At 40.7% G+C, this 21,502-nt stretch overlaps 2 protein-coding genes across 2 annotated transcripts in view; one reads left to right on the forward strand and one right to left on the reverse strand.

Moving 5' to 3' along the window:
* Positions 1 to 643: 643 nt before the first annotated feature.
* gng13b (guanine nucleotide binding protein (G protein), gamma 13b) lies at positions 644 to 19,551 on the reverse strand. Its single transcript, XM_088090927.1, has 3 exons — positions 19,095 to 19,551; positions 7,331 to 7,457; positions 644 to 5,304 (listed from the first exon to the last, which is right to left on the reverse strand). Exons 2-3 carry the CDS (start codon positions 7,426 to 7,428, stop codon positions 5,199 to 5,201), a joined length of 204 nt encoding a protein of 67 aa, XP_087947053.1. The 5' UTR covers positions 7,429 to 7,457; positions 19,095 to 19,551; the 3' UTR covers positions 644 to 5,198.
* The window catches only part of traf7 (TNF receptor-associated factor 7), a 47,510-nt gene continuing 34,520 nt past the window's right edge, over positions 8,513 to 21,502 (forward strand). Inside the window, exon 1 of the mRNA XM_088090924.1 lies at positions 8,513 to 8,646. The gene's annotated coding sequence lies outside the window, so the exon portion shown is untranslated. The remainder of the gene's footprint in view (positions 8,647 to 21,502) is intronic.

Here is a 21,502-nt window from a genome sequence, read left to right on the forward strand (position 1 = left end):
TTTATGTTTTCTTCAAATAATAATCAATAAATAGGTCATTATTTTTAATGATTAATCGATGAAGGAAAGCGCTTACAATTTGCAACCATAAACACTTTACGTCATATCACTCTACATTTTTACAAAGCTTTATTTTTTCGACATTGTTGTCTATGAAGGAGAAAACCACCAACTTTATCAGCTTCATCTCCTGCAGCCGGATTTGGTGGTTTTAAATTAAGGTCCTTTAAGCTGATTGGTAACATTAAGCTGTGTTTATAAGGCTGTGCAAGTGTTAAAATCATACACATTTATTATTCAAATTATAAGATCATTAGAAACAGCGTTTCCTCAGTTCCTGCTTTTAATAAGTAAAAGTTTTTTTTCGCGCTTTACTTCATCTTAAAGTCTTGTTGTTGTGCTTGTGTTTGGGTAGCACTTTGTGACGCAGTCTGTGTGCATGAAAAGTGCTCTATATTAAACACAGTCTGGCTGAATGTGATTTTAACGATTTAAGAAATTTAAATGATAAAATTGAAGATGCAGGCAGCGATCCTGGAACCAGGTCTCTCTTACTGTTGCAGAAGCGCAGTTGAACATATACTTGTACACTTATACAGGTTCATACAAAATACCAAAAACTCCAAACACCAAACCAAGCAAGTTGTCTAAAAATCCTCTACTTTATTCAATAAGATAAATGTTTTTGTAAAACATTCAATAAAAAATGATCTTTAATTTATTGCTCATTGTCATCTTTACACTAGGACTTGATCTGATGCATAATATTTTTTTCCAAAGCACTCTCACAAGGAATATGTTGCTAGATATTTAGACAAGGTTTATGCTGTCATTATAATAGTAAACATACATACGTACGCACGTTCAGATTATATAAAAACAAACCAAACAAAGTTACAGCTGCTGAACAGAAAAAAAGAACAGACAAGGGACAGGCTGACTCAGAAATCCTCTCACGTACTTCTGGAGCTGCTGGGAGCATTTGCTGCTTTTCCAGTGCTGTTGTAGGAGCAGAAAAAGTGTTCAACCTTTTGAGCTGTAAAATCATGTTGGAAGAAGGAATAAACTTTAAGCCGAACACTGGAAAAGCAAACAAACGGCAAGCTCAAGATTTCAGTTCTTTGTTTCGTTTTAAAAGTCCCTCTACATGCATTTATCATGAAGTTACAAGGCTATAGTTCAACGCAAAGCTTAAGTATCATTCTGTCAACTACTTAACACACATTGTACTTTCCAACAACTAAACTATTAAAATGAAATTAAACAGAAGAAGGGAGGTGCATACTGTACATGCCAGTGAACCATGGAGCTTCTAAACTGGCTCCGTCCGGAGTCGTCATGTTGCATATATGCTTATAGCAGCCCAGTCGTCAGAAGAAAACGCTGGCAACGTGTGTTTCTGCAAACCACAAATACGCTACATTTACACGTTTACAAGTATAGACGTCCGCCAAGCTGCAACCCGCCACTGAACAAAGGCTGAGAAAAACAATCAACAAAACTGGTGCTTTTGTAGTAATTTCTGTTTTCGGCAGCTTTTTAGTCATCAAACATGGATGTTTTATTATTGACCCCTGCCTGTTTTTTCAGCAGTTCTACTGTTTTTACCAAGACGTTGCATTTCTAAAGGGGATAGTGCCATTGACATTATTATTTAATGACATCTCATTGCATTTCTAGTGGACAAAGTGCCACAAAAGGCAGTTTTTTTGAACAGCGCAGACAGTGCCATTAGAGTGGTTGTTTTACAGAGACAATGCTGCATTTCCAGCTGCAATATGTGCCACAAAAACAGATTGTTTTTTCACTGAGATATCGTTGTGTTTCTAGTGGGTACAGTGCTACAAGAAGCAGTTATTACTGAGACATTGTTGCATTTCCAACGGGGAAATGTGCCACAAAAAGCAGCTCTATTTTGCAGTGATATCGCTGCATTTTAGAGGAGATAGTGTTACGAATGCAGTTATCTGTTGCAAAGACACTGCTGCATTTCCAGCAGGGATAGTGCCACAAATCTTTTTTTTTTTTTTAACTAAGATATAGCTGCGTTTCCAGTGGAGATGGTGAAAACTATTGTTCGTGGCACTGAGACATCACTGCGTTTTTAGCGGAGACGGTGCCATGAAAAAGGTTGTTTTTGCCACATGGCTGCCTTGCCTGCAGTGTGATGAGACATCAGAATGAGATATCTGTGCATTTCCGTCCAGGACAGAGACAAGAAAAGCTTGTTTTTTTACTGACTTCACAAGTGATTGTTTCCATTGTAGACATCTCTGCATTTACTGCTGTGATTGTGCCCCCAAAACTGAGTATTTTAAGCCAAAACATTTTTTCTCCTGCAAATGTAACACAACTTTGGGCTGCAGAAACGTACAATGCCGGCATTTTTTCCGGTGACTGGGTCGGCTTATTGTTTTACTGGATATCCTAAATTCACTGGCTTTCACTTCAGCTACAATTTTACATTAGCAGTTCTTATTTTGTTCCCAAATAATAAATCTGAAACATGTCAATATGATCGGACGGTCGGACATGTTTTTACAGAAAGGAAAAAGTGCAGGTTAAAATAGATGCAAGTATGTTTGATAACAACATAATCGATTTATTAGCACGCCATGGATATAATTGTTAAAAGTGAGTTCAAAAGAAGAGGAAAATTAAATATTTGCAGTCGCACAACGTAGGACCGAAGTCATCGGAGCACTGAGCAGCCTTTGGGGAGCCGGGTCATCCGAAGGAAATGTTTATAATGAGACTGATTACAGTACTGAGATGATGTGAGGCTCCCCTGTCCCGAGTCATTTAGAGAATCGCACATCCTCACCGCCCCGCCGCTCGTACACGTTCTCAATGAGCAGTGTGTGTGTTTGTGTGTGTTGATCTGCTCAGCCTCAGGCCTGCCTGTGTGTGTGTGTGTGTGTGTGTGTGTGTGTGTGTGTGTGTGTGTGTGTGTGTGTGTGTGTGTGTGTGTGTGTGTGTGTTACACAGCTGCGTGTGTGTGTGTGTGTGTGTGTGTCAAAATCCACAAGGGAGCTGAATTTATGCACATAAAAATACACATAAACACACAAGCGCAGTCACGTGCACGCACACACAGGCCTGTTCTGAGGTCAGTGGTTATCATGCCACATATTTACATTCTCGTTTTAAGGAAACTGTGTACAAGGCAGTAGAAGATGGTGATCTGGCAAGGTGTTTTTGTTTAGTTTTTCTCTCGAGTTAAAGAGGGAGTGCAGACATCAGACGCAAAAACTACGGTGAGTCATCAATAAATAAATAAATAAATAATAGATCAATAAGTTAATAAGTTAAAGGGGTCTGTCTGTACATGTGTGGAAGAGATGGTGAGTGTGTGTGTGTGTGTGTGTGTGTGTGTGTCTGTGTCTCCTCGGGGACTGTATCTAAGGAGGAGACGGAGCAGTAAACTTACCCCCCCCCAGGACTTGGCTCTGCTCTGACAGCACAAACAGAGCCGCTCTGAAACTTTCGGACTCAACGACACCGACGCAAAAACACCGAGTGCAGATCCTCAGAGTGAATGCGATATATAAACCATGCTACTACGTACGGAAACTGCAGGAGTCACACGTGGAAGATAGACGTAAAAGCTGAAAACATAATATCGATGTCGCGGTCAGTGTTTCTTAACCCTTTAGCTCCTGGATCGCTTTTCCTGTGCTGTGTTCAGATGCCTTTTGCAAGCATTTAAACCTCTGAAACCTGCAAAAAGTGATTTCTTGAAAACATGAAAAAAAATCCACATTGCAAATATATTACAAAAGGTAACAAAAAATGACTTGGAGGTTAGCAGGGAGGGATTTTTAGATATTATCCAAAACAAGGGAAAATGTCCGCAAAACTATAATCGTAGAACTGTATTCTTAAAATTGTTACAACATTTTGTAAACAGCTTTAAAGGAATTTCTTGCTTGTTTTTGTTTTATTACTTTTCTTTTTTGTCACTTATTATCATTTTTCTTGTAACTTCCAACTAAAGTTTTGGAAATGTTTATGCCGTTTGGTTTTTTTTAAAGACATCAAGCCGATTTATTCAGGTTTTAAAGGGTTTAAGGGAAACTAAAGTATTTTTCATTCTGGACCCCTTTTTTCACTGTTTTTGTTTTTAAAGCCCAGTTTTGATCAACGACTTGTGACAAGATATTGTCAAGTCATTTTAATTTAAATTCTCACTTGACTTTGTAAAAACTTTCTTTTTATGATGTTGCAAGTTTCCGTTTTGATTAAACATTTGCTAAAGGCATTTAAATAAAGTTTTGTGTTGGAGTTTGTTATATTCCAAATTCTAAATATTGACAGATTTTATATTTCTTGTTAATGCATATCTGTTCAAAATATCGGTTACTGGTCTCATTAAGTACTAATGATCAGTATCAGTATCGACCCTAAAAACCCCCAATATCGGTCGACCTGTAGTCGTTTTCACTCAGCCTGATGACTGTCGGGGCTGCTGACACAGGTGACGTGCATTATGTCCTAAAATCAGTTTGTGATTGACATTCTGAGTCGCAGGTGACAGCATCAGCTGGTTTGAGTGGAGCTGAAACGACCAGTTCGCAACATTTTAAAACACTTTCGTCATGTCACAATTCTTTGATCTGAACTGGGTTTAAATGGGAGCAACAACTTTTGAAATAGGTCCAGAACCGAGAGATACATACAACCCAGACATCCCCACTTCAACGAATCCAAACTATACGTTCAGTTCAACAAAACCAAATCTTTGTTGTTTTTTGGTTTTATGGTCTTTTTAGTTGTTTTTGGCCCAGCAGATCTGGAGTCAGTCTGGCAGTGAGATTGTGACTACAGTTTATTATAACTCGTCAAAAATGGAGGAAAAAAACCCTGCTATGCTCACAATGAAGAGTAGAAAGCGTGTGACTGGCAGCTGCATAAATACGTCATCATATATCATACAGAGACATGTAATAGGAGTATTGATCATCATATATCATAGTAATGATGCATTGCCGTGGCAGGAAAAAACTTGCAGTGAGTGTGCGGCAGTCTGGGAAAAACCCCAAAGTGTGTCGTCGTGTTTCTATGCCCTTGTTGGAGAGTGTGTGTTCGGGGACATCAGCTTGTTGTACATTCACGGTGAGAGGTTAGGAGGCGCTGTCCTTCAGGGGGCGTGTGTGGGTGTGTGTTGGAAAGGTCGTGGCCGGTTGGAGGGGTTTCTTCTAGAGAAGGATGCACTTTCCTTTCTCCACCCACGGGTTGTTCTTCATCAGCTCCGGGTTCAGGAAGGGATCCTCTGGGACGCCGTCCTCTATCCACTTTACCAAACTTTAGGGGGGAGACAGAGACATTCTTCAAATTCCAGAGGAAGTTTATTACCACAATCCATCCTCTGTCGCTCTGTTTCCATACAAGGCAAGAAACGGAGGGAGAGGCAGAGCAGCACGAGTCTCTAATTACATTTATGTCTGCAACTGTAGCTTTCTGTGTACTGTTTGAAGAGTGTTTTTATTTACTGTAATTTAACCAAAATAGTGCACATTACAGCAGTAATAGTTATTATCTCTCTCCATGAGCTTTAGTACTGAAAAGTAGTTCTTCACAACATGCAAGCAACAAGCAATATTTCAGGAAATGTCGATAAAACATTATTGCGAGGTGACTGCGTTTCCATTGAGTGATGTTCTGTTCTTCAAATTTGGCACAAACGTACACTTTGAGTCAAGAATGAACCAATGAGAATTTGTTGGTCAGTGTTCAAGGTCACTGTGACCTTGCATCCGACTCATTGTCATGCACTCAATTTTTCTTGTTTTTTGAAACACCTTGAGGGATTTTTTTCAAATTTGGCACAAACGTCCACTCAGCCTCAGTTTTGGTGGTTAGAGATCACTGTGACCTTACACCTTAAACACAATATCTGATGATACCTTTAGAGAATTTCTTCAAATTTGGCATAAACATCCACTTCAAAATGAACTGATCTGAATTTGTTGGTTTGAGGTCAAGGTCATTGTGACCTCATCAGTCACATTCTCGTGAACACAATAAATCACACGGTATTGAATTAGTATCAGCAATATGTGTCTACAGTTTGCATTAGTTGAAGCTTTAGCTGGAAACATATGAGTTTCTTAAATTAACAAAAGTGTTATTTTTTGTTTCAGGACTTAAACTTTGTATTTAGAAAAGGAAAAATATGTTATTTACTCTCTCAAAGGTTACACAGTGTCACTTTAAATTCGGTTAATTATCCGTACCGGCGCTTTACTTGACAAAAACAAAGCCCTCACTATCACTGCTTCTTTTTTTAATATTCAGAATATTTTTCATGCAGGGTTTCCAAACACTGACGCTGACTGTTTCTGTAGTCTCTGTGAAAAACAGAGTCCTCTGTAGCGGCGCTGATGAAGCCTCACATGAAGTGCTTCTTCTGATTGGCCCCTAATCGAGCGGTGCTGCAGCGAGAGCCCGAGACAGACAAAGAGAGCGCCGAACGGGCTTAATGACGGCTGCAGCTCTGCTTCATGATTGGATGCGGCTGTGACAAAAGCCTCCGAGGCAGCGTTGGCTAATGAAGTCATCTCGCTGTTTTATTGTTGTGGTGTGAATGACTAATGTCATCACATCCAAAGTCACTGCATTTATTTAATCATTGTGGTTTTTACGATGAACTGCAGCAGAATCTCTGGCCTGATGGGAGCATTATTATGTTATTGCTGTGAGTTATCTCAAGAAGCAGCGCTTTAAACCTGAATCTTAACTCCACATCCACCTTCTAACTTGTTCAGAAGCTTTCAGCAAAATCACAGCTGAGGCTTAATCATTCATAAACTCTATTTTTGGCCTTTTTTTAATTGATAATGTCAATGACTTTTGACGGATGGCTTCAAATCCACAACAATAAAAACTTTAACATTACTGTAACAGTACATTATTTAACTTTATGCTTTATTTAACATTATTATAAGAATATACAGTATTTTATTCAACCTTTTAATTATGACTGTAGTTTATGTAATTTTATTTTATGGCAGTAGCTACTTTATTTGTAACTGTGGTTCATTTACTAATTTTGTATTTCAGTAGTTTACAGTAAGAGATTTTTGATATATATGTATATATTATTGCGATATAGCCTAAAAATATTGTTATATTATTTCAAACCCATATCACCCAGCACTAATCCGTAATTTTGTAATCGTGAATAAAGTTGCCACACCAACACAATCAGCAGAGTAAATGTTAGTACGTTAGCGTTACAAACAACGCACGGTTATATTTTTCCGTTATTATGGGCGACTTCATGCAGTTTTTTTGGGGTGATGTGCTTGTGCAGCTGCTGCGGACTCACTCAGTCACTGTTTTGGAGGACTTCTCTCGTTTGAAGGCCAGCTGGTACTTGAGGCTCTCCACCTCCTTCTTCATCTGGGGCAGGTCCATCTCGTCCATGGCTGCAGCTTCGTGTCGGGCTCTTCTACCTGCGCACAGCAGGGGGGAGTTAAATTTAAACAGCACATAAAGCTGTTAAATAGCAGTCAGACATATGACCGCGCCCTGCAGCAAGAATGCAGAGAAAGTACATCAGATTTATAAGATTCCACCTACAGGAGCGAGAACAGAGGCGATTAATGTTAGAGTACAAACGAGTGCTGCCAACACGGGCCGACGCTCTCAACACCACCAGATACATTCAGCCGGCTGCTTTTGTCCTGCGTGATTCCACTTTAGGGAAACGTCCTCAGCTTTAATTAATACGTCTAATCCAAGTTTCCATAAATCAGCTGGCAGAGAGCGAGGTGATTCCCATCACGTGTTTGAAAATAATCGATGCCGTCACTCGTTGGTTTGTGCGCTCACATTTTGAAGCTTTCTTGCATTTTGGCCATCTTTGTTTTTTGTGGCCAGAAGTAAATAATTATCATATTTGTACGTTAATTTTCCCCTCTGTACGATGTCCGATCAATAATTCCAAAACTGCCACGATAATTTGACCCTTGTGACACTTCAAATAAGCGCTCAGTTTAGTTTACTCCTACGTCTGTGTTTTCGCATCACCTCTCACGTGATCTCCTTACAGCCAATCACGTTTGATGTAGGCCGTGATGACAAGAACGTCGTCACGTTCGGGTCACGTTCTCCGGGCACGCACCGCCGTTAATGGTTTTTGATGTGGACATTTGAAGGAAAGTTCGTATTATGCTTGTAGTAGGCGACTGCTATTGCGTTTTTGGTGAATTTATTACGTTTATGGGATTATTAAATTAAAAGCTGCAGATTTCTTTTACATTTGAGGTTTATTACTTTTGTGGGCTGTTGTTAGCTTTGCGGGTTTTACAAGCCACACTTGAGTAAGTGTGGTACAAATATCTCATCAGAAAAGTACTTTGGTTGAAAGTTCAAATCACCTTTTAGAATATTAAGTGAAGTCTTATAAGTTATACTTACTGTACTGGAGTATCAAAAGTAATCTTAGAATATTAATTGTACTTAATGCTGCGTTTCGTTGTGCTCTGATCTCAGGAAAGAAACGACCTCGGACTCTGAAAAGTGCAAAGGAACGGCGATTCATCCAAGTCGGGATTCTGAATCAGAAACTCGAGTAAGAGGCATGTAGACCGAGTCGGTCGAAGTGACGTCACAGATATTTGGCGGCGCACACGGTGAAAGGTGAGCAGAATTACCTGTCAGTTTTTATTTGAATGTGTTTGTGTTGTGAAACGTGCTGTAGCGACTTCGTAGTGGCGTTTCCATTCAGCTGTGTTTGATAGAAGTCTTTGCGAGCACGAAGTCGCCTAAAAAAAGTCACCAAAAAGTTTTCTGTGGGAGGCGGGGCTTCACAGGCTCGCCAAACAAACACGAGTTTCCTGCGGGCGTCCATGTTTTCCCGAGCAGATGCACCGCTACCGCGACGCGCTTAGATCGGAAAAACCGACACGGAATTATCGACTTCTGACCTGCAATAAAACGCAACGAAAGTAATGAAAGTAAAAGTACAAGTAAACGCTGGAAATAAAAAATCAGTCAGAGTTTTGACGACTGATTTTGTTTTTCTTCTCACACAAATGATTTAAAAATCACACTGAACTTCAATAACTGAAGACATCTGCACTGCAGCGTCAACTTCTGCACGACTGTACAATCCTTCCATTGCACCTTTTATACGGACATTTTGTGTTCTTTTTATTTTTCATTTTATATTTTTACATTGCTTCTATATTTTTATTGTGTATCTTATTCTATTTATTTTTTCTTACTAAATTTACAAAATTCCTTGTATGTGTAAATTTAGTTATAAATAAAACCCGATTTTGATTCTGATTTATAATTAGCATTACAATATATTAAAAATTAGGTTATTTTTCCCCCCAAATCCTTTTTCTTTTATTTTTTCCTTGCTATTTTCATTAATTTCCTTGTACTTTTACTTATTTCTTGCTAGTTTTTGGGTCCTTTTTCCTCAAGTTGCTCATTTCCTTTTTCCCATGTTTTTGAAAGAAATCAGGCCATTTAGCTCAGATTTCAAAGGGTTAAAGAACAAAATCGAGCTTTGCCTTCCCTCTTGTATTCCTCCCTTCCTGCCCTATTTTTATGTGCAGTAAAAGTGTACATTTCATTTGGGGAATGTGGTGGAATAAAAGTGAAAGTTAACAGAAATATAAAAACTCAAGTAAAGTACAGATGCTCCCAAAATATACTATCCTAATATATATAAGTATACACTAAGTTGTTGTTTTTTTCCCTTACACCACTGGTTGCACGATGCATTCAGAGCTATGGTAATGCAAAAACAAAAAAAATTTGAATCATGATAAAAAAAAAAGAAAGATATCTACACATTGAGTCTCCTGAACACACCGCTGCTTCTGCATGAAACTGTAGATGTTTCTGACGTGTCGTTATGACAGCAGCACTCAGATCTTAAATCCTTAAAATAAGTGCAAACTAACCAAACGAGCCGGCGTTAATGTACTGTGGAGTTCAGAGATACTTCTCAGAATATTTTTAGGATCTTTTCATGAAACTCATTGTTGCATTAAATGAATATTTCCAAATATATGGAAATATGTTCCAAGAGTGAGACAAAATGTTAATATAGAGTCAGGACGCTGCTGCTCTAAAGCTCACATATTAAGGTTGTATTTCGTGTATTTATTCACACATATTTTAGCCACCTAAAAATCTGTGTCTGTTATATTTGAATTTTGTTTCCTCGTTAGCTTCCATAGCAGCTGACGGAGGCAGCGGCAGAGCAGCAGCTCCTCCGCTCAGTGGAGTCACAAAAGAAGAAATGACGCAGAAATTAACAAGACGTTATTAAAAAGTATAGAAAAATTATGAGAAAATTTTGTTTAAAAAAAAAAAAATCAAAAACATTCAAATAATTTTGTAGAACAAATTAAATATGTACTTTAAATAATATGTCTTTTTCCCCTGGCTTTTGTATAACATTTCTCATTTGCTCATTGCGTCTTTTTTTCACGTTTTTGAAAGAAATGAGACCAGTTCTTTCTGCGCTCAAATACTTGATTACTTCTTAGAGGCATCTGAAAGCAGCACAAGAAAAGTGATGTTGCTCCAGGTTTCAAAGGGTTAACACAGTATATTTAGGACTTTGCATAACTGAGGCACACGCTTGGATGCAAAGGGTTAAAAAGACAGGAAGGGCTTTCGGAGAATGTATTTCGGGCGAGTTTTTCACCTTCTCCCATGTAACCATGAGAACAAACACTGTATTTACATCAAATGAACTGAAATGAGAGACTGAGAATACTGCGCGAGTCAAACAGGCCAGTGGCGACTCCCTGCAGCAAAATCCTCTTCAGTCTCTTCTGCTGCATCTTTTTCTTTGTCTGTTCCTCCTTTTCTCTCTCTCACTCCCCTCCCACGCTCTGTGTCCACTACACCCTCTCCACAATACTCTCCCCCTCTCCAGTGTGTGTGTGTGTGTGTGTGTGTGTGTGTGTGTGTGTGTGTGTGTGTGTGTGTGTGTGTGTGTCATTTGAGGGTACGGGTGAGCCGAGCGCTTGTCTGGTCTGCACTCAGGATCGATCTCACCGAGCGGCTGAAACAACACTGGTATTTTTAGGGGGCATTAAATAATACTTGATATTATGCAATTGTCCTTTATGACAGTTTAGTGAGTGAGGGGGCGTCGCGGGGCAGGAAATAGCAGCTAATAACACCTCCGTCACTGCATGGTCGGGATGCTAATGAACTATAAACCATAACAACACGACAGGCATTTGTTGTGGATTTATTGAAACGGCTCTGAGGCTTTTTACCTCCACCAGAATGCCGTGCAGCCGGAGGTTTGTGGGAAAAATCGACTGTGAAGCAGATACAAGTCCTGTTTTTCTGCTCTGATGGCTGTGGGATCAAAAATGTCAGTTTGAATGGGTTTCAATGGAGCATTTTTGGACCTGAACAGTCTGAATGTAACTATTTAGTTTCCACAGTGTATTTTAGACTTATTGTAGGAGCTGAGCTGGAAATTCACTGATTACACTCAAATACACAATCTGGACTACATTTAGGACACATGCATCAACACACACGCAATTATCAAACAATCAAAAAAAGAAGAATGAAAAGCATGTAAAACGTGACAAACAGACCCTGATGGTTAAATGTGTAAAATTTGACAAGTTGGGATGAGAACGTGTTGGTAGAAACATGCCGATGCAACATGGCGATCTCCAAAGACGAAAGATTTAAACAGCTCATTCCAAGGAAACAGAAACACATCGATTCTTATTTTCAGGTAATTAGACGAGAAAGAAAACAGAGTTTATTTAATTTCTGCCAATATTTTTCCCCAAATCGTACCTTTACAAAATGAATCAGAGATCTGTGTGGCGTGCATGTAAAAGGTTCGTAGATTTAAACTTCGTAGCTGTCGTTAGTGCTTAAAATGTGATTCAAGTTGTGGCTGAAAAAAGGCCAGAGACATATTTATAATGAGTCGGTGAGGTGTGTGTGTGTGTGTGTATCTGTGTGTGCTTTTGTGAGTTTGAGGAAAACACCAGGTGCAATATTACATGACAAAGTGTGTGTGTGTGTGTGTGTGTGTGTGTGTGTGTGTGTGTGTGTGTGTGTGTGTGTGTGTGTGTGTGTGTGTATCGTCCCAATATTAGACAGACAGAGAGGCAGAGCGATGCTTCCTGGCTGAGCTCGGGTTTCAGCAGCATCCTCCGGAGACGACAGGAGGATTGAATGCTTTTTCTCTTTCGGACTCTATCACTCACCCTCTCCTTCATCCCTGCTTTCCCCTCCTCTTCTGTCTGTCTGCTCTCTCCATCTGTTTCCCAGCATCCACCTCCTTTCCTGTCTCATTTTCTCGCCTCTTCTCTGCCACTGTCTCTGTTGTCTTTTTCATTTTTTTCTTCTAATTTGTCTCATTCTCACTCTTTTTTTTCCCGCTCTTTCTCTGCCTCAGTCGTCGTCGTTTCTGTCTGAAAGACAAATGCGGCAGGCGTCGGGGCCACTGGCCCTCGGAGGTAAAGGTGGTGTGTGTCGGCACAATATGTATGGCTATAAAATCACTGTAGAGTGACAGAAAAGGCTCCGAGACAAAACCAGGCGTTTTTTAATGACACAGTGGGACATTTTTCAGTGATGTGCATTGCCCCACAACTCGGTACTTTTTAACGAGAGGTTGGGACATTTCTAGCCATGTTTGTTGTGAGAAAACTGGGTATTTCTTAACAAGGTTTCTTTTCAAGCCGAGTTGTTGCAACAAAACTATTTGAAATTGAAAAATGAAACATTAAGTTTGAACATATCCCCTAACTTTTACACATGAAACATACAAATGTAATATATCCGTGGTTTGGAGAAAACATACAGCTTATATTCTGCTGCTTGAGTTAGTCGCCCTCCTTTTTCTCTCCTGATCATCTGTCTATCTGCTGGTCTCCGTCAGTGTCCTCACTCTCTGCGTCTCCATCGTTTACCGTTTTCCATTGTCCCGCCTCCCTCTCAAATTACGCCGCCTCTTATTTGTCCGCTCATGAAAATACGTCTGTTTATTTTCTGCATCCAGCTACCAGCTAATGAACACCTGTGCAAACTTTAGCCTTAGACACCCCGCGGTATAGTGGTTTCACTAATAAACATCATGGACAGAGTCTCTCCATGTGGCTTACTGTTGTCTTACGCTGCGAGGTTTAAATCAGAAATATGAGTCGAGGCAGGTTTCCCTTTGAGCTGCAGTCTTCCTTTCATTGCTGTCTGATATCTGTTTTCCGTCTGTCTCCTGCTGTTTTCCGCAGATGCCTCCTCACTAAGTGCTCCCTGACCATTTTCACAAACGGTTAAATCCTCGGCTCCGCACATTATCCGTCCCTCCTTCTCTCTGTTGCCCAGTCAGATGTTGTTACTGATAAAAACCCCTCCAAAATAACACATTCCTCCGAAAGTTTAGTTTAGTTTAGTTTATTGAAACACCAATAAATATCGCTGACAGATTTATTGTTATCCTTTGATAAAACCAGTATAAACGCGTCTGATGAAACCTTGTCTGCTTACTGTCTCGTGCACGACATCGGCTTCCTCAAAGGCTCTTTGGCTGCGCTGAGGAGGATAAACACTTTGTCACTTTTTTTTTTTTTTTTAGAAATTTTTTGGGCCATGTCTTGTTAAGTTCTGTCCATGTCTTTGAAATAAATCAAACCACTTTGCTCAGGTTTCCGTGTTGTGATAAAACCGGTCACTTTTAACGACAGTATGGGACATTTCCAGCCGTGTATGTTACGACAAACCTGGGCGTATTTTTATGAAACATAGGGACATTTTCAAAAAAAGTAGGTATTTTTTAATGAGAGGCTGGGAGATTTCCAGCTGTGTTTGTTGTGATAAAACCGGGTCTTTTTCTTGCTGAGTGTCCAAAACTGACACTAAAGGGCAACCTAAGGCATCATAGTTTGATGCATAGGGCCACTGACCAGTCGTCGGTATATGATGAGTCCGTAGCGAGAGTGCTTTGTTTCGAGGAAACCGTGAATGTCTGTGCAAAAGTTCATGGCGATCCATCCGGCAGTTGTTGTTGTATTTCAGTCTGGACAAAGCGACCGTCCGTCGACATTTCCGTCCCTGGAGTCGTGCCGCCGGTACGGCACAAAAAGATTGAAGGCTCTCCTCGTGCTGCGCTGGATCGGAGTGTGCCGTGTGACCGAGCTGCTGAATCATGCAGAAATAAACCTGTACTCGAGTTATAATGATCTGTCTGAAGCAGGCGTCTGCAGGTAAACGTCCGTCTCTGAGCTTTGCATTATCAAACACAGCCCAGTCTTCACGGCAGTGGGCTCTCTTTTGCTGTATTTTAGGATCCTTTCATTGGTTTTTAAAGCTGTTAATGCTCTTGCAGTTATTTATCAGATTTGCTTTTATCTCATGAGTCCTCTCGAACCCTCAGGATCTGGCAGTGGACTTTTAAAAGTCCCAAAACTCACAGTGAGGCATGTTTTTCTGACCACGCTCCACGTTCGTGTCACAGCCCGCCTGCAGACCTGAGGCCGCAGAGGGGCCTGATATTTTCAAAAGAAAACTCGAGACCTACCTCTTTACTTTGCTTTGAATTGAATTTCACCGATTGAATTATTGACTGTTTATTTCTACATTTTTGTCTGTTTTACTAGATTCAGTTTTATTTCGTTTTTAACATTTTTATCTATTATTTGTTATGTTATCCTTTTATTTTTATTTATTTTTTATTTGTTAAAAATGTATTCATTTGATTTAATTTATTTTTTTCATTTATTTTACCTATGATTTATATTATATTTATTCATTTTTATCTTTTATCTATAGGTTTTATCCTGCCTCTGGTGTTTCCTCACTTATGGTAGCGTTTCCTGCCTTTCATCCGTGTGCGTGTGCTTGTGTGTGTGTGTGTGTGTGTTTATGTGTGTGTGCGTGTGCGTGCGTGTGTGTGTGTGTGTGCAGAGGATGCAGCAGATATGGAGCTGTAAGTCTAAACTGGGACACTTTGGCATGAAGGGAGGTCACTTTGCTTCAAGATTTATACTCAGGTTTTATTTTAGATGGAGAACAAGTTAATTACATTTGCTTTATTAAAAACTATTCTTTTGAGGTCTTCTAATCAAACTTCTTTTCTGCTTTATGGCAATTTAATACAGCACTTACAGTGTGTTTTGTGAAAGTTAACCCTTTGAAACCTGGATGACATCAGTTTTTCTTGTGCAGTATTCAGACACCCTTCACAAGTATTCAGAGTGAGCAAAAAGGTTTAATTTTCTTCAGAAATATTGGCAAAAAGGCAATCAGCAAAATGCAAGAAATTGGTCAAAGGTGACAAAGAAACAACCTGAAAATTTTTTTAAAAAGTTTAAAAAGTTTAAAAAATTAAAGGAGAGAAAGAGAGAGTGTGATATAAGACAGAGACTATGTTTATGAATAGTAGAATATATAATATTTTATAATATTTTAGTGCACTGTTTGGCTATTATACAAGAGTTTGTGAAAAGGAAATGGGAACCATACCATTTCTTGTACTGTTAAAACGGATGCCGGAAAAACTGAGAAAATACGATGCCTACTTCTTTCCTAAAAATTTTCACAAACATATTTTAGCTGATTGTTTGACTGTAATTTGAGATTGTTTGTCAAAAGCTGGCCACCATATTGTTTCCTGTGTCAAATGGGCCAAGCTTGCGTGACATCTTCCACCAGGACGTTTAGGATGTTTCTAGGAATTAAGAACATTTCTAGGATATCAGGACAGTTTTAGGATTTTAGGACGTATTTTGGGATTTCAGGACATAGGACTTTAGAATGTTTCAAGGATTTTAGGAAATTTCTTTGATTTTAGGACATGTCTCAGATTTAAGGACATTTTTTGGATTTTAGGACATTTCTAAGGTAGCAGGGCATTTCCAGGATTTGAGGATGTTTTTCGGACTTTTGGATGTTTCAAGGCTTTTAGGATTTTTCAAGGATTTTAGGACATTAGTTTCTTATCTAGGACCTCTGTCAGGGGGGTGGGGGATCCTCCACTGGCACTTTTTTTTAAATTAAAATGCTCTATTTTGATGCTGTTTTATGCACTCTGACACCGTATGGAGACTGAAAATGATGAAATCAGTTCCCAGTGTGCATCACTTTATTTGTATTGTGAATTAGGAAATGGTTTGTGGGGGGGCACCAGGCAGGGGGGATATGTAGGTTGCATGGTGATTTGGGTCAAAAGCATCCACAGATTAACCTCTTCCCCCCCGCGTCTCCTCACTGTAATATCCTGCACGTGAGTGGAGCAGGTGGCACTGTGAGGTGAGCTGCGAGCGACACTTAATGTGTTTAATGGATGCGTCTGGCTTGATGATCTACGATGGCAGCAGAGATAGCAGCTTGAAGGAGAAACCAAAGGTGAAAGTGATGTTTTAAAAAAGTGAGTGAGGGAAGGAGGTGAAGACGGGAAGAAAGCCAGAGAAGGAGAGGCTCAAGGCGGAGAGACAGATGAAGGGAAAGTGAGTGAGAGTGCCTCTGTAGCTACTGCATTGTAAATAGAGACTAAAAATAGAAAGGAACAGGCAGCGCTGCTCTGACCAGCTGAGAGTGGAGACTGAGGAAGAAGGAAGAGGCTCCTCGCTGTTAAACTGACGAGGAGATGCTACTGAGGATAATAAATGCCAGACGCCGACAGATGATATTTGTGCTTTAACAACCAGACGATCTGTCCGGCACCTCGATGAGCTGTGAGGGGACGGGAGCTGATATCACACCAGCACAGCGCGGCCTACACGGGAAACAACCAGTCGATCAGATCTGATCAATCCCGACCTGAGCTGGACTCAGTGGAAACAATCTTTTGGTGTGTGTGTCAGCTGTTATATCACTGCAAAAAGCTCAATCAAAGTTCTGGTCCCTGGAGACTCAGAGCCAAGGCGGCGCCAGAGCTGATTGGTCGCCCCTGGAATCTGATTGGTCGCCCTCGGTACCAAATCTACCAGAGTCAGAAGGTAGCTGGCAGCTAATCGGTTTCATGGACATTTAACTGAACTGGCCGAGCAGGACCTCCGTATAAAGAGACCGTTAACATTTCAGGAAAACACCGCAAGTACACGCAAGACGATTTCAAAGAGACAGAAAACTAGAAGAGTTATGCAAAATGACCAAGAAGAAATTCAATACCACCGCAGAACAATGGACAGCGACTGCAAGTCAATGCAAAATGAGTACAAAAACACAAAAAAACCAAGATGCTTTGAGATGCAAAATGACCATACAAATGGACTACAATGAGAAATACACAATGTGAGGAAATGTGACACAAAATGACTGCAAAGATTCAAAAAGACAACAAAGAAATGGAAAATGACTAAAAAGAGAAGCATAACAACCACAAACAACAACAACAACAACAACTGCAAAAAGCGGTGCAAAACAACTACAAAAATAGAAACAACCACTAAGAGGCACAAAATGGCTACAAAATGACTAAAAAATGCAAACTGGGAACAAAGAGATGCAATACAACTGCAGAGCAACAGAAAACAACCACAAGTCCTCACCAAACAACTACAGAGACAGAAAACAACTACAAAGACATTGGAAATAATCGAAAACAGATGCAAAATATGTAAGAGATGTAAGACATCTAAAAATAAATGCAACACGACCACTTAAAGATGTCAAACTACCACAAAAAGATTCAAAACGACTACAAAAAGTAAAAGCCCTTCAAAGATACAAAATAGCTACAAAAAGACACAAACAACCGTAAGGCAACAAAATGACTACAAAAGAGATGCAATACAACCACAAAACCAATCAAACAAATAAAAAAAAGACAGAAAATGACTACAAAGACACTGAAAGCAACCACAAGATGCAAAATGGTTACAAAGAGATTAAAAAAACAACCACAAGATGATGCAAAACAACAAAAAAGATGTGCCAAAAAAGAAGAGAGACACAAAACAATTCAACAAATTCAAAATGTGAATTAAACCCCTTAGGGTTTGTTTGATGCATTTTAGGCGCTTTTTCATTCTTCCTGTTGTGATAACTGTGTGTGTGTTGATGCATGTGTCCTAAATGTAGTCCAGATTGTGTATTTGAGTGTAATCAGTGAATTTGCAGCTCAGCTCCTACAATAAGTCTAAAATACACTGTGGAAACTAAATAGTTACATTCAGACTGTTCAGGTCCAAAAATGCTCCATTGAAACCCATTCAAACTGACATTTTTGATCCCACAGCCATCAGAGCAGAAAAACAGGACTTGTATTATTTCTGGGTGTCATTCTGGGCTTTTGACTCTGAATTTGTCATTTTGACTATTTTCCACCTGATGAGGTCATTTTGACCATATTTGGCATATGGAGGAAATACATGCTATTTCATCTAAAAACATGGTGGCATCATGACAAAAACCTGGCATTTAAAGGGTTAAAATTCAGAAAACTGAGGAATATTTGATGTTTATGATTAGGACTGCTGATTTAAAAAATAAACTCAATGAAAGTAGAAAATCATATTAATGTATAATATTTTTGTAAAGCTTGATCTTGAAAAGTGCATTTTGTGTGCAGAGCAATACGAGTGTGTGTGATTAAAGTGGGCCCCTCTCTCACACAGTGCCCTGGCCCCCTTATTTAGAAGTTTCTAAAGCCGGCACTGCTCAGAAGTGTAAGATTTTTATAACAGTCAGGTGATGCCAGAGGAAGACAGTGAAACAGGGAGAGAGGAGGAGGAAGTTTTATGTAATATTTGTTGGATCCATATGGCCCAGTATTGAGGTGTGTGTGTGTGTGTGTGTGTGTGTGTGTGTGTGTGTGTGTGTGTGTGCTTGCGTGCTGGGAGGCTGGAGGCGGGCAGCACAAAGTGGGAAACCCTCCACCCAGATTGCTGCACTTTGTTAAGTATATTTACAGTAACCAGGTGGTCACACACACACACACCTGCGCATTGTTATTTTTAAATGGCATTCATAGAAATTCTTTTTTGTTTTGTTTTGCTAATTAGATTTTTGCATCTCGTGCGAGCTGATTTTTGCTGCAGAAAGGCCTGTCAGCAGAACCCTGCAGGAGCCGTCAGTGTGCTGCTGCCTGTCAATGACTCTAATGGTGAAATGTGGCTCAGAGTCGCATCTCTTACCTCACTGATGCGCCGGTGGAGGCTGTTGCTCTCTCCAAGTCTGACCGGTGCAGTTAAACCGGAGGGGGGGTGTGCAGAGGGGACAGCGGGACCGACACACGGACAGACGCTTTGATCTCCCAGATATCAAACCCCAAAATTCACAGCTGACTTGATGTGTGAGCACTTAGTTGGTGTCGGGGAGGCGGCGCGCAATCTGTGAATCCACAGGAACAGATGAAGGATAAAATCCGCAGTCTCCGGAGTCACAAACAGACGATGACGAGCAGTCTGAGGCGGTCTGCGGGGCCGGGGCTGGGTTGGAGGGGGGTCTCTGTGGAGCCGGTAGTCTGCCCGGTAGTCCGCTGTGGAAGCTGCCCGGGAATGAGGAGGCAGGAGACGGATAAGTTAACGAGCTGGTCCGGTGCGCGCTTCGCCGTTCACTGGCCGCTTCTCTGCTGGGAGCCTCCTATATGAGTGCGTGCGTGAGAGCGCGCGCGTGAGAGAGAGAGAGAGAGAGAGCGAGCGAGAGAAAGAGAGAGGCGGCCGGGGGGGTGGGGGCGGGGAACATCCCCGAGGATGCGTTTACAGAGTTGACCGGGCGAGGAGGAGTGTTTAAGCAGGTAGTGAGGAAGAATGGATTTCAAACTGTGTGTGTGTGTGTTTGCCCTCCTTGCCCCCATTGCCAGACTCTGGATTTCTGCCCTAATATGGCCACTTATAGCTCCATCTGCAGAGGGCAGATTTAGGTTCTCCCTGCAGAGAGGAAGGGGAACATATTTGTTTTATAAGTTCACACAATGAGAAATACTGCATGAGGCCACAGAAGAAGAGCCGTACATGTACACTTAGTAAGAGACAGCCTTTAGTCTCTGCAGTAGAGAGACGCAAATACATGAGCAGAGAAAAGAGAGGAAAAAAAGGACACTTTTGCTGAAGAGGATAAAAACCTACAACTACCAGAATGCACTGCAACACACCAGACCAATAAACCGGTGATACTTAACTTACAGCCAAATCTGGCCCTTGGTAGGGTGCTGGGTGCCCCCCAACCATTTTCTAATTCACAATAAATATAAAGTCCTTCACACTGGGAATAGTTTTTGTCCTTTTAGTCTCCATAAGGTGTCAGAGACATAAAACAGCATCAAAATAGAGCTTGTTGATCAAAAAAAGTGCCAGTGGAAGATCCCTCCCACCCCCGACACAGGTCCTAGATAAGACAATAATGTCCCAGAGTCCTAGCAGTGTCTTAAAGCCCTACAAATGTCCTAAAATCCCTGAAACGTACCAAAATCCTAGAACCAGCCTTTAATTGAAAATGTCCTAAAACTGGAGAAATGTCCATAGAAACATCTGAAAATAACAGAATCTTGATTTATGTTCAATCAGCACTTAATAATTTGCTGTTTGATTGGATTTCAGTCTGAGTTTGAGAGAGACAGAGACAGAGTCGTTCAGGGTTGTCTCTTGATCCATTTTCATACTCTTTGTGTCCGCGGTGGCGGGCAGTGTGAAAATGCAGCAGTACAGCCTGTAGTTTGAGCAACAGACTGAGAAATCCTGAAAACGTGGGGGGAGGAGAGATATCCGATCTGATGGAGGGAAGTTTAGGACATTGTTTTGACACAAAGCTTGTTGAAAAAATGTGAATTATCCCTTTAAATCTCTGACTCACTGATTGGATTGTTGTGTGATAGTTTGTCTGTCTGTGTAACGTTTCAATGAGGCCTTTCATGGCCGTCTGGAGCGTTTGGTAGAGCGCTTTTTGAGCTGTGATATCTTGTTAGTCGTCTCCGGCACTCAGCTGAAGTATTTTAGGCCCAGAGAAAATACCCAGAGTGCACTGCAGTTTTCAGAAGAAGACCTTTTCAGGTGGCTCCTTTCCAGAAAGTTAGCTGCAGAAAAATCTCTCTTGGCATGTGCTCTTTTCATGGCGGAGTTTTTATTCTATGTTTTTTACAGTCTCTGCCAGGGATAATCCTGAGGGGGTCATACATTTGGTTGTGTGTGTGTGTGTGTGTGTGTGTGTGTGTGTGTGTGTGTGTGTGTGTGTGTGTGTGTGTGTGTGTGTGTGTGTGTGTGTGTGTGTGTGTGTGTGTGTGTGTGTCCGTCCCTCTGTCCAACCCGTTCTCACTCCCAGATTGCCAAATGCAGCCACTCTGTCAGTGATGTCGATATCAGACACGGACACAGAGCACGTTTTGCATTTGACATCGCCGCTCAGTGGCGGTTTAATATGGCAATTTGTGACGCCAAAGGCACCAACCATAGCCTAAGAGCGAGAAAGTCCATATAGGGAGGGTGGGAGAGGAGTGAATTGGTCAAACAAAGGCAGCTGCTCATTTTCTGTGTGAATTTTAGCCTAAACATAAGGAAATAAACCAAAGACACAGCGTTTTACCTACATTGTAAAGTTATTTTCAGAA

This window comes from Plectropomus leopardus, chromosome 18, assembly GCF_026936395.1.
Source record: "Plectropomus leopardus strain MGB_pleo_1.0 chromosome 18, ASM2693639v1, whole genome shotgun sequence".
NCBI lineage: Eukaryota > Metazoa > Chordata > Actinopteri > Perciformes > Serranidae > Plectropomus > Plectropomus leopardus.

Excerpts from the sequence above, each read along its gene's own strand:
- gng13b (XM_088090927.1), bottom strand. The coding sequence starts at position 7,428 with ATGGACGAGATGGACCTGCCCCAGATGAAGAAGGAGGTGGAGAGCCTC. Across the intron at positions 5,305-7,330 it reads TCCTCCAAAACAGTGACTGA|TTTGGTAAAGTGGATAGAGG; the intron begins GTGAGTCCGCAG and ends TCCCCCCTAAAG.